This window comes from Sciurus carolinensis, chromosome 5 (assembly GCF_902686445.1).
Source record: "Sciurus carolinensis chromosome 5, mSciCar1.2, whole genome shotgun sequence".
Taxonomy (NCBI): Eukaryota; Metazoa; Chordata; class Mammalia; order Rodentia; family Sciuridae; genus Sciurus; species Sciurus carolinensis.
The window spans coordinates 31,316,274-31,329,896 of NC_062217.1; the positions used below are offsets into that span (position 1 = coordinate 31,316,274).

Here is a 13,623-nt window from a genome sequence, read left to right on the forward strand (position 1 = left end):
TTCTCATCATAATGAAACCCTCACATGGATGCTAGATCATAAATCATAAATCATACAACCTTGTGTGTCTCAGAAAGTCCAAATTGATAACAGAGTAAATGTGTAGATTGGTATTGCCTCTAAATGACTGGCCAGAGTTTTTCTGGATTTAGTGGGACATATCTAAAACTCAGAGAAATCTCACATAAGCATGAGCTTAGTACATTAACAAAAACCACATACACCCTGAGGAAACAAAGTGTAATATTGAAAGCCAACCCCTTTCAAAAACAAAAGTAAACTTTCCTGAAGAATTAGGCCATTTAAAATAAGCACATATGTAGTCTGAGCAACTTGGGAGGCAGAGGAAGGAGGATTACAAGGTTGAGATAAGCATGGTAATTTAGTGAGACCCTGTCTCAAAATTAAGAAAAAAAAAAATAATATCCAAGGAGCGGGGGTTGTAACTCAGTGATAGAGCACCCATGGATTCAGTTCCCAGTACTGCAAACAAATAATTCCAAATGCTTAAAGAAATAATGAAAGGTTATGGCAACTTTGACTAAATATAGGAGACTATCAAAAATGACTAGGCAGAATGGAAAATAATTGAAAAAACTTTACGAAATAGAATATGTAACTGAAATTTGAAGCTAAATAAAATGTCTATTCACTTCATTAAATACTACTCAAAATTGATGAACTTAGAAGGTAAATCAGAAGAATTAGTAGGTTTATATCACAAGAACTAATGAAATGAAAAATCGTAATGTGAATTGAATTTTGGCAGCTTGAGATACAGGATGAGAAGTGTATCATATGTCTAATTAGAGTACCAGTGGGGAAAAATGGAGACAATGAGAAAGCAGCAATAAGCAATTTATGGTTGATTTTGCCTTTTCCAGACATGATAAAAATAATCAGTTTGAGGAAGGGGAATGAATTCACACAATTTAAATAAAAGATAGTCCAGTTTGGTTAGTGTATAACTCCTAAGACAGTGATAATATCTCAGAAACAACCAGAGAAAAAGGACAGGTTTACATTAAAATAGTTACAGGTAGACTTTCAACGAATGTCCTGGTGTCTTAGTGTACAATAAAATCACCCTTCAGTACTGCCCCTGCCACCTCCACAAAAATGATTTACCTGCAATTTCAGAGGCCATCCTGGGCAAATTAGCAAGACCCTGTCTTAAAATTAAAAAGGCTGGGGATATAGCTCAGTTGTAAAGTGCCCCTGAGTTCATCCCCAGTATAATGAAAAATTAAAAAGAATAAAATCCTACATGTTCTTGAAAGAGTATAGCTGGCAAGCTAGAGCTGAATATTATTAAGAGATCCCAATAAGCCTTTGCTGTTCTTACCTTTGTATATTTCCTGCCCTTTGATTGTAGGTAGGAATGCTCTAACTTGATCTTAGACAACTGAATATGGAAAGGTGTTGAATGCCACTCCTGAGATTGTGTTTTGTAATTCATGACTTCATCTTACTACCAGTTGTGCTTCTGTTTTCCTACTGTCCTTGAAGAGGGAACTGCCTGGAGAGAGGACCATGTGCAAAAAACTACATGAAGCCTCTAGAAGCAGAAGGCTGAATGTAGCTGAAAGCCAGAATTTGGGGCCCTCATCTAAGTAAAGTTGTCTGATTGCAAAGAAATTAGGTATTAGATGAGTGAGTCCCATTAGTATAAATAAAGCATTTATAGATTTTATTCAGATAATGACTCTAAGTTGGATATGCATGTTTTGAATGCTTTCAAAAAATAAAAATGGAATGTTTAATGTTCATATAAGTGAATTAAGAAAAGCAAAAAAGGAGAGAGAGTCTCAAAAGAGTAGAAAGAAGGAAAAAACATAGACATAGGGCAAGTAATCCAAGTCAGAGAGGACAAATAAACACATCAGCTGTCACCATAATTATAAGTGGGGCAGGTTCTTGTGTAAAAATAAAAGATGGTTGTGCTAAGTTAGCCATGGTGCCACATGCTTGAAATTCCAGGTGTTTGGGAGGCTGAGGCAGGAGGATTGAAAGTTTAAGATGCCAGCCTTGGCAACTTAAAGTTTGCTCCATTATCTCAAATGTGGAACACTTAACAAAAACTTATCTGGAACCACAAATATATTGCTGATGGAAACTTTGAAATAATTTTATTAAATTAATTGAAAACTTGGGACTTAATGGGTTAACAGGATTGTCTCAATAAAAGTTTTTAAAAAGGGTGTGGGGATATACCTCAGTGGTAGAGCACCCCTGGGTTCCATCCCAGGTACTGGGGAAAAAAATAAAAAGGTGATTAGGCTAAGTATTAAAAAAATAAAACAAAACACCCAAGTATATACTGTTATAAAGATACACTCAAAACATAAAAGAATAGGCACAGGAAGGCTGAAAGCAAAAGATAAAAGAATGTTGTATCAAGAAATATTACCCCAAACATTCTGGGTAGCTATTGTAAAAAAAACAAAAAAAGATGATTTACGGCAAAAAAGCATTACTGAAGACAAAATAAATTACTGCATAATGATAGAATTTTGACAGTAAGTTTTAAATTTTTCTTCGTTGCTTGCTTTTATACTCATGGCATATTGGTCAAAACTAAGAATTTGATGTTTTTACATTATTAATTAAGTTGTGGACTTCATTTGTATTTCACCAGTTTATTAATATTATTATGTGTACTATTTTCCTATTAGTAGGGTTTTAAAAATTATTGGAAGTCATAAATCTTAGTTTCTAATGATGAGCATTTTTGCTTAAATTATATAACATCCAGTTTTCATAGTTGTATAGTTGAAAATAAAACTGATTTCATTTGATTATTACCAAGGTTAAATATTGTCATTGTCAGATTTATGTGTGCAGAACAAGTTTTACTACTGCTAACGCCTTTCTTGTTAGAATTGCCACATCATTATTCCTTGTCTTTCATATAAAGTAGCAAAATGTTTTAATAAATTTCTCTTCTGACCTTAATGTGGATATTGCAGTATTTTTGAGAACTGACATTTAATAAGTTGATAATGCTTTTTAATAAAGATACAAGTTATTTTTACATATTGAATTTTTTCAATCTGTAATGATAGTCCTTATTCTTGGTTAAGTAATTCATTTGCCAGGAACTCTTCATTCATGTAAATACTTTTGTAAGTGTTAATAAGAAACATTAAATTTATGCTATGAAGTATTAAAATAAAATCCTACTTATAAATAAGATCACTTGACTCTCTTTTTAATAAAATTATTTTCATATAGTGAAAAACAATGAAAGTGAGAATGTGAAGATCTTAGTGTCATTATTAGTATAATAAAACTTAACTTTCATAGAATTGAAGTGAGAATAACAAAATAAGTAACACCACTATCTACTGCCAGGCACATGGAAAGCCCAAACAAATTGCTTATTATTGTAATTTTTTTCTCTGCTCAACTTCAGAATTTTACCTTTAAAAGAATATTTACTGTTTTTTTTTTTTTTTTTTCAGAGTACTTTCAAGTTTAAGTCGGAGAGTGATATTCATTTGGCAGAACATCATAAACAGGTTCTATATGATGGAAAACTTGCAAGTAGTATTGCCTTTACATATAATGCTAAGGCTACTGATGCTCAACTATGCCTGGAATCATCACCAAAGGAAAATGCATCAATTTTTGTGCATTCCCCACATGCTCTAATGCTCCAGGTGGGTGAACGGTAGCTTAGTTTTCATGTTCTTAGCAGCATTGATAGTATCTTTATACATTACAAATTGCTTACTTATAAAGTTACTATTTCTGTTTTTGTTTTCAGATTGTACCTTTTGTTTTTGGCAAAATACCTTGACCTTGTCTCCTTACTTTGAATTCCTGTGTCCTCTGAAATAAAATCTATTGATTACCTGAATATATATTTGTTAGATACCAAAATATACTTTAAGAATGTATTATTCTCTAACATAGAACTTACCTGAATGTCTTTAATTTCATTAATAATATTTGTTATTCTAAAATAACTTCTGATTTTAACTTTGTTTTCAGTATAAATCTTTCAACTTAAGATTTCAAATTTAAAAATGATTAGCCAAGATATTTCAGTTTTTTACTTTATTTGTGTATGAGTATCAAAAATTATATAATTGAGGGTTCTTAAAATGTCAAACTTTGTTTAATTCTCTTATAATGAAAGATATTTGGAACAAAGAAACAGTGATGAAAAGTATGCCATAGAAGTTTAGTAAACATTTTTGTTTTTGAATATAGGATGTGAAAGCAATAGTAACACATTCAATTCATAGTGCAATTCATTCAATTGGAGGGATTCAAGTCCTTTTTCCACTTTTTGCCCAATTGGATAATCGGCAGCTCAATGACAGTCAAGTGGAAACAACTGTCTGGTAAGTTTTCTCTGTACAGTTGCTGTATGTTTTACACACTTAGATTTGCATTGTATACTCAGTGCATTGTATACTCAGGTTTTATCTTTGATTTGTTTAGAACTAGGGCAGATATTTATTTACACAATATAAAAATACTTGACAGATTCTGATTCCCATAAAGGAATGCCTCCCTTGAGAATAAATAAAAAATTCTTATTAGATGTAACATAGTGATTATTAATTATATTCAGTTGAGGAAAATTCTTAGGTCTGACCTCATCCATTGTATATGCTCATTGTTTTCCCTCTCAGATTGTAGAAAATTGCTAAGATAAAGTTCATTCACAAGAATACTATTTTATAATGGGTACACAATTAATATCTTAAAGAGTAATGCCTTTATCATTACCTGAAGATTAGCACAGTATTAATTGACATTAGGTTTTCTTCAAGTATCTTCATTTTTGAGGGTACAAATAAAACTAGGGTCATATGCATGTTTGTATAAAAATGAAATCTTTAATGAGGTTGAATTCATATAGATTTTTATAGCTTATTTTTATTAAAGAGTACCTTTTCCATCAAATTCTAATTTAATGTCATGTTAGAATTATATATATAAGACATTAAATATAAATTATGGCAGTGATTTTTGGCTATTTACATATTAAGCTTTTGGATTTTAAAGGAGAAGTTATATAGATAAACATTAAATTTTAGTCTAAAAGTAATTTAGGAATGCTTCATTAATATTACACACACACACACACACACACACACACACACACAGGATCCTTCATGGGTTATCTGATTTTGAATTGATGGAAAAACGAATGAATGAAGCTATATGAAAAATTCAAGGTCGAAGAAAGTGTAATACATGGTTTTCTCATATTGACCAAATTACCCATTAACGACATTCTACTTTAGTTTTGCTAATAATATTGTTCCTCTCTTGGGATGGCCTTTGTGTAAAGTTTAAATATAATGAATATAAATGTGATCAATGCATTTACAAAATTCAACTCCCATCTATGGGTTGGTCATGTTTTGTTTTATATCAAATAGTGTAAAGGCTTGCATTTCAGAAGTCGAAAGCTTTGAGGGAGAAGGAATCCTGAGGTTATGCCCTGCTCTGGTACTTCTTTGCTATGAAATCTTAAATAATTTCATTGGGAGGCAGATCAGTATAATGGAAAAATCAAATTTTAATTTATACTCCTGGATTTAAATTCAGAATATTTTGCCATTTATAATCTAGGCACACCAGGATACATCATGATCAATAACTTAAAAGCTAGTAAGTGCTATGAAAATAAATTAGAGAAAATTATTTGTAATTTACATGTTATTTATTAATTAATATGAAATACATGATTTTTTAAAACCTGAATTGGACTTGTTGCTTAGGGAAGAGAAGGTTTAGAAAAAAGTATATGGTTTGAAATGTTATAAATAAGTTATCACAGTAATTTTACTCCTTTATGAACAACTATTATAAAATCTTGTGCTAAAATCATACTTAAAAGGTAAGCTAGTCTGTTCATCCAGGATGCATAGTTATTTTTTCACTCCTCATCTTCAAAACTTATTTTAGTATTATATTATATTTTGATATTTAAATTGAATTTATTCATCAAGGAGATAGAAGACAGTGAAAGGAATCAGTATACTGATTTTGTTAGATTTGTATGCTTTCGGTTCTTTTGGATCATTTGCCTTAATTTCCCTATAACTGATTTCTAATTTAAACTTTCTCAGTGATGTGTATTATGTTCTTAGTTTATAGCTAATAGAAAACATAATAGGAGTGGTATTACTCTTCTTTTTAGTAATAATCCATACCCAATCCTAAACTGCTTTGTGATATAGTTATATGCTATTTTGAGTACTTATCTATTATTTTTTCATTGTTTCAAAACCCTTGATATCGGGGCCAAATGTTTAATCTTTTGTGGACAGTTGTGTCTATGAGTCATATAGTCTTTTGTTACTTAAAGACTGAAAGGGACCAGTATAGAAAAGTATGTGCATCAGTGATAGAGTCATTCATTTTTAAAAATGTTAAAAGCAAATTGTGAGGGCTGGGGATGTAACTCAGTGGTAGTGCATTTGCCTAGTATGCTTGAGACCCTGGTTCAATCTCTAGTGCTGCAAAATAATTAAATTAATAAATAATATAAAATAAAATAAGTTGGTAAGTGGGATTTCTCTACTTAAAGAATGCAGATTTTTTTTTTTTTTTTTGTGGTGCTGGGGATTTGAATCCAGGGCCTTGTGCTTACGAGGTAAGCGCTCTACCAACTGAGCTATATCCCCAACTCAAGAATGCAGATTTTTTAACCATGCAAGGATTTATAGAATTTTGTGTTTTATGTTTGTATCATTAATTCATAAAGATAAATTCAACCTTGAAGTAGGAGTATCATCTTATTTTTAGTCAGTGTTGAATTGTTCCAGATGGATGAGAATCACTTTGACATTTTTAAATCTTCCAGAGAAAATTCAACAACATACCCTTCTTTGTATAATAAATATGTGGTAGAACATTGCAATATTGTCTAATTTTCAATTACTTTTTTGAGAAATTGAGTGAAGCTCTAAAATAACTTTATTCTGACTTCTGTGTTTTAAGCAGAAGCATTTTATTTTCTATGCACTTTACTAAGTAGTTTTTTTTTTTTTTGTTTTTTTTTTTTTTTTTTTTTTTAAGGTACTAGGGATTGAACCCAGGGCCTCCTGCATGTTGAGCCAAGTACTCTTCCACTGAACTATACTCTCACCCCCTAAGAAGTCCCTTTTAACGAAATAGTTTACCATTTCCATAAACCTTACCTTTTTTGGCACAGCGATCCCCTATCTATCAACTTTGATGACTTTTTAGTCAATATAGGGGGGTTAGAATTAAATAATTTATTGAAGGGAGTGATCTTATTTTCTGGATCCTCTGAAGATAGGCTTTATTTGTGCAGGAGAATTTTTGTGGCTTTGACTTATTTTGAATCCTACATATTATAGTTGTTACTCTGTATATGGACTTCCAAGTGAGACTACTTGGCTTCAGGTCCTCAGCTTAATGTTGATTATTAGTAGAACTTTAAGTATGTTTTCAATTGTTTGCACCTTGGTTTTGACCATTACATAACTGGAATCCTGTGAGTTACAGGATTATTTATACTAAATACAATAAAATACATAGATCACATACAGGAAACACTAAATACATTCTGGTTTTAATTATTATGATGACAGTGAGATAAGTGATCCTACAAGGTTCTTTCTAAACAGTATAGATTTATATTTAAAATGTTGCATATCACCAATCCTTGAGAAGTAAGTAGCTATAATAATACTCATTTTATATGGGTCTTCTTTCTAATAATAATGCTGTTAACATTAGAGAATCACTTATTTGTTATTAAGTAGGACTTGTATAACTGATTTTAAGCCATCTACATTTTCTAGATGTAGAGGCTTAGAATTGATGTACATGTTAACTCAAGTGTGGAAATCAACACAAAGTCATAGAGGCCTGGAAGGGTTTTAGATGATTTTACTTTAGTTGGTTATTGAACTTAGCTTCCCTGTAGAATTTAAATCTCCTTAAATAATACTGTTCATTGCCTTTAAATTAAAGCATACAGACTTTATTATTATACAAAATATAAACTAATTAGTAGGTAAATATTATTAAACTGAGTCAAATAACTTGTGGCAATACAGTATTTTTGATGTGATCTGTTTTCACCAAGTTAACTTAGGCCAAAGTATAGTACTGTTGTAACTTCATACTGTTTTATATTTATTCTCAATCATCTTGATTAAATCTCCAAAATGATCAAGGCTATTTGGATATTTGTTATTCCCTGGAGACTAGTCTTGTTTTATATTGAAATAGTTAATCTTACTCAATCCTCTGGTTATGGAGATGAATGAATTAAAATACCTTTCACTAAGTATTTAATACTAATTTAATGATGAAAATCAAACAAATGATTGATAAATAATTGAAGAAACTTAATTGCAAACCTGAAATGACATTATATCTTTTATATTTAGTCTGGCAATAACTTGATAAAAAGTAACTTCATTTTCCTTTGAGTTGGATGATCATATATATTGGTTGCAAATAGCATATCCTTACCTTGGACCATTTTTATTTTAATAACATACACAATTACATTCTATAGGCAGTACAAAACAAAACAAGCTTTCTTCATGGTTTGAAGTAGGAAAACTTTGCTTTGAAAATAGTCATTTTCTGAAACAGGTATAAATTGATTTTTATAAAACAAGCAAAAATATACTGAGAGAAATTCTATTAGAGTGATGCAATGGGTAAGTGTACTGTTGACTAAATTCTTTTCTGTTATGTACTGTCCGATCTTGTAAGAGTTGTATGACATTTATTGAGTACCTGCTATTATATTTGTTTCATTTGAAAGATAGTTTCATTACTCATTCAGTAAATATTAAAAAAAGGCAAACAAATATTGCTGTTAGATGCCAGCAAAGAATTCTTTCTGAAAATATGTAAATATAACTGAATAAACTATAGCTCAATAAAAATATTTTAAATATTTTAATTGTGTTATCTAATTGTGCTAATGATGAGGAAGAAATAAATTGAATAACTTTCTCAAAATTATAGATGCTCAATAAAGGACTGAACAGGATTGTCATTCGGAAAGACTGAAAGCATTTATTTCAATGATGTTAAATTAAGGATCTGCTTGTAATGAAATGTGAAAGTAATGCCTGTGAAAGCTTATGACTCATTAATTTGTGTACAGACTTTAAATCTTGGTTTTCTTTCTTAAAAACTATATTGCTAACCAAAGCTATTCAAGTATTTAACTTGAATTGTACAGGTCCCTTAATAATTAATTAACCCCCTTAATAGTTAAATATTTTGTTATAGTTCTGATTAGTACTATTGGCATATGTAAAGCAAAAAATTACCTGGAAAATTTAAATTATTGTATTGTCTAACTACCTTAATTTAATTTTTCTGTACCCTTAGAAGACTTAAAAATGACTAACAATATTTTCTGATTTTAATTCAGGAAAAGTACCTATTACACATACCCTATTAAAATTTCTGTAAATACATTTAATCCCACTGATTTAAAATGGATATGTGAGTGCTTCTACTAGATAAAAGAAGTCATTACCTGTTTTTAGTTATTTTTTCTGCTTTGGAGTGGTGTATAGGATATAATTAATACTTCTATTTTGAAAATCATTGAAGTGTTTTATCAGGTTATAGCTTATTCATTCATATTTCCTTTACTTTTTATATTTTTCAGAAAAGATGTAACATTGGAAACTGAATAGTTATATTTGTTTGCTTTTGTTAAAAATTTTGGTATCTTGGCAATTCAAGCATCTTCGACTCGAAACATAGGACATAAATTACATTTGATACATATGTGCTATCAGAATTAGGGGAGAAAATAATTTATTCAATAAGATTTAACTAAAATGAAATGAAATGTATATGAATTTCGTGTGCAAATAATTTCTTAGGAGTGAAAAATAAACTGCGTTTAACTATTCTCTCTGAAATGTAGGAAATTGTAATGTTCAAAGAGCCTTTACTTCTATGTCAGAAAATTCCTTTTTACTGAATTGTGTCTTCATGGAAAAAATCTAATAATAAGGTTTTTGCTACAATAGAAATTAATTTGTTTTATCACTTGTTAATTTTAAAAGGGTAAGTTTGTTTTCTTGAGATGATTCTGATATAAAATCAGATATGGGAAAAATGCTTTTAAAAATCTTTTAGGTATCAACTATAGATATATTATATCTATATAATCTTTGAATTATATATACAGAATTATATGCCATCTCGAATTTACTAGTAAAAGTAAGAGTAAAAACATGTAATACATGTAGAAAAATAGTCAAAACACGAGAATGGGAGTAGAACTATAGAACAACAGTTAGTATAAAGTAAGGTGATGATAGGCCATTAAAACCTGGTTTTACACATTAATTACTAAAGGACAGAAATTCACATATTCACTCAAACACCAAAATCCAATATGTGAACTTTGAAGAGAAAGCATCGCATGACAGAATATAGGTCTCAGATTTTGGTTACAAGTAGGTTAGCAGTTTTTTTTTTTTTTTTTTTTTTTAATTTGTATGATACTAAAAGTGTGAATAATCTGTCCAATATAGAACACGTGGCGATTATCCTTTACCCTAAAAGTGCAAATTCTTAATTTGCTGACTAGAATAAAATCATTTGGTTTAACCACAAGAATAATAGAAAGTAGTTCATCATTGTTGTTACATTTTTTTCTAGAAAGTTTTATCATATTAGCCTGTTCTAAAATGTTTTCCAAAGTTTTGATTTCCTTTGTGAATTGTTGATCTCTATATAATGATTCTTTACACTTAATTCATTATTGTTTTATGTATTTTTACTCCAGGAAGAGTCCACTGCATGCTACATGGCTAGAGTTATAAATTTTCTATAGCATCATTTGTACTGATCCTTTTATCAAGACGTTTAAATGGACTGTAATGACTATGTTTTATGTACACCTTTTTGTATGGGGATAGACAGTTGTTCTATCTATACTGTACAGTTCTCAGAACAGAAAATGCTCCCTTTTCACTGTTTTCCTGATGCAGAGGAGGTATCTTCAATTATTTCTTAGATGTCAGGTAGCTTATAAGTTCTTTTTAAAAAACTGGTTAGTTTCATATCCATAACAGGCATATAAATTTGTCCCTATAGTTCAACTATCATACTTATTTTTTCAGGTGACATTATTAGGGATCTCTCTTGAGTGACCCAATATTTAGAAATATGAAAGAATCATTTTGATATTACTTTGTTGGGGACAGTAACAGGTAGCTTGAATGGGGTCTTATTGATGTGATGGAAAATTGAGGTTGATACCCTCTCTGGATAGGTTATCAACAAAAATTTCTGCTTTAAATCTATACTTTCTAATTATTGTTACAAGATAGCTGAAGCTGAAATTGGAAGGCAGATTACAGTTAAGGCTCTGCTGGAAGAAGAAAGGAGGGTAGATATTGATAGTCCTTTTGAAAGTAGAGCTTACTTAAAGCAGTTCAGTGTTTGGTATGGACATCTTGTAATTTGAATCTCAGGAACACTAGCACATCTTTAGTATAGTTGAAGGTCTGATTTGTTAAGCAGATTTAAGAATGTAAGAAATTCTAGTAGACTAGTATCAATAGTCAGGAAACCATAGGTAAGAATTTAGCACCAATCATTTCCTGTAGAAGATGAATATTATATGCATATATGTAGTTAGTGACAAATATTTTTTATAGTTGTGCTAAGGGACATGGGACTTGGTACCTTTAGAATTTTATGCAGTAGTAAAGAGATTAGATACATAGTCCCTTCCAAGTATGTCTCTGTGAAACTTTGATTAGGATCCATAGAGTATCAGGCTGCCGATCCTAGTGATCATTCAGATTTGTAAATAGGGCTTCTTATAAAAGGAGTCCTTGGAAAGGACTACCTTGACAGTGAACTTATGATACAAAACATTGAATGGATAACACACACACACACACACACACACACACACACACACACAGAGAGAGAGAGAGAGAAATGCCTTACAGATAGATTTCTTCTGGGAACTCAGAATAAAGTCTCACGTGCTTAACCCTCAATAATTCACTGGGTAACAGCAGAAGTTCTAATTTTCTGGTGACTTTATATCTCATGAGAGTTATTGATATGTCACCCGTGACCTGCGTGGGGAGGGAGGTGTAGGCTGACTGGAAATAAAAGACTGAAAAGTAGTATGAAGAAATAATACAATAGACATGGGGCTTTATATTGAAAACAGGGACTTGATGGGTGGAAAAGAATTGATGGGTCTGATCCTAACAAAGGAAAAAGCCCCTGAAGGCTTTATTTATGGCAAAACACACCAAAAGAATTTATTGTGAGGAGGGGTTCTTCAAGGTAAGTAAGCAAGAGACCGTGGGGCATTGGCTTGTTTGGAGACTAAACACTTTAGTAGTAATTCTTCCTCCTCAGGGCATCTGGTGCTTAAGGCTATTTAGGTGCACTGGCATCTCTTTTACCCAAGGCTATCAGGCACCTAAATTCAGAGCTATGGAACTTATAAATTCCACACCAGGCATGGAATCTGCCCCATTAACAGTGACCACCCACAAGTGGGCATGCCTTTCAGCACCCTTATACTGAGAGAAACCCAAAAGGGCAGTCTAGCTGTTCAAGGCTATGGAGTTCAAAGCAGAAATTTATTTGCTGCTCCTGACATTGACATCTATCTAATTTCTATACATATTGTAGATATTCATTTATTATTTCCAGTTCAAGCATTTTCTGTGATATTTGTGATGAAAATATTACTGAATTTGAACTACTTTTTTTACTTCCTTTGTAATTTGTCTTATTAATGGGTAAGGTTACTCTGCTGCTTTTTAAATACTTTTATTGATACTGTGGATGGATAGACTTGTTATCTTGAAAATACATTATTTTTTTGAATATTTACTCCTGAAAACAAATTAATCTGATCATTTATTAACGGTTTCAGAAGATGGGAAAGCTGCTTTTTCAGCATTCTTTGTCTGTTGCACAAGTAGCAAATACATAGGAATGACAATATGCTTCAGGCATGAAAGAAAAAATTTGGAGTATACAAATAATATGCATCACATTTTCTTTCCATTGCATCAAGTTTGCTTTTCTTCTTGTGCCAACTCTTGAAAAATAGGAGAGAAGATTTTTATGTCACATAGTAACAGTTTGTGGAGTACTTAAGGTGACCAATTTTTAAAAGTATTTTAAAATATTAAGTATGTATTTAAAATATTTTCCCCCCAGGTTGGTGCCTAATTTTTATGATAAAACTTTAGAGACTACTGTTGGAGAAGGCCACTCACCACAAAATTAGTGGGAGTGTCCTAAAGTACATTGAATAGGAGTAAGAAGCTCTGGTGTGTGGTATTATATAATAGGGTGACTGTGAATTGCGATAGTGTACTGTATGTTTGAAAAAACCCAGAGAAAACAATTTTGAATGTTTTCAACATAAGAAATGATAAATGTTTAAGGAGGTAGAAATGTTTTACGTGATTTAAACATTATGCAATGTATAGATGTATTGAAAACCTTACATGGTTTTCCCCACTAATATGTACAAATTTGTGTTTTTATATATCATTTTTAAAGTAAACATTTTTAAAAGTATGTAATTGGAAGAGAAAGTGACTGCTATTTTGACCAAAGCATTATGACTTTCTGTCTGCAAAT

The 13,623-nt window shown here is 31.0% G+C and overlaps 1 protein-coding gene across 7 annotated transcripts in view; it reads left to right on the forward strand.

Moving 5' to 3' along the window:
- Nbea (neurobeachin) overlaps positions 1 to 13,623 on the forward strand; it is a 628,163-nt gene that overhangs the window by 118,957 nt on the left and 495,583 nt on the right. For all 7 annotated transcript variants that reach the window (XM_047553976.1, XM_047553978.1, XM_047553977.1 and 4 more), the window contains exons 9-10: positions 3,465 to 3,662; positions 4,219 to 4,352. In XM_047553976.1, the coding sequence (XP_047409932.1) occupies positions 3,465 to 3,662; positions 4,219 to 4,352 (332 nt within the window). The remainder of the gene's footprint in view (positions 1 to 3,464; positions 3,663 to 4,218; positions 4,353 to 13,623) is intronic.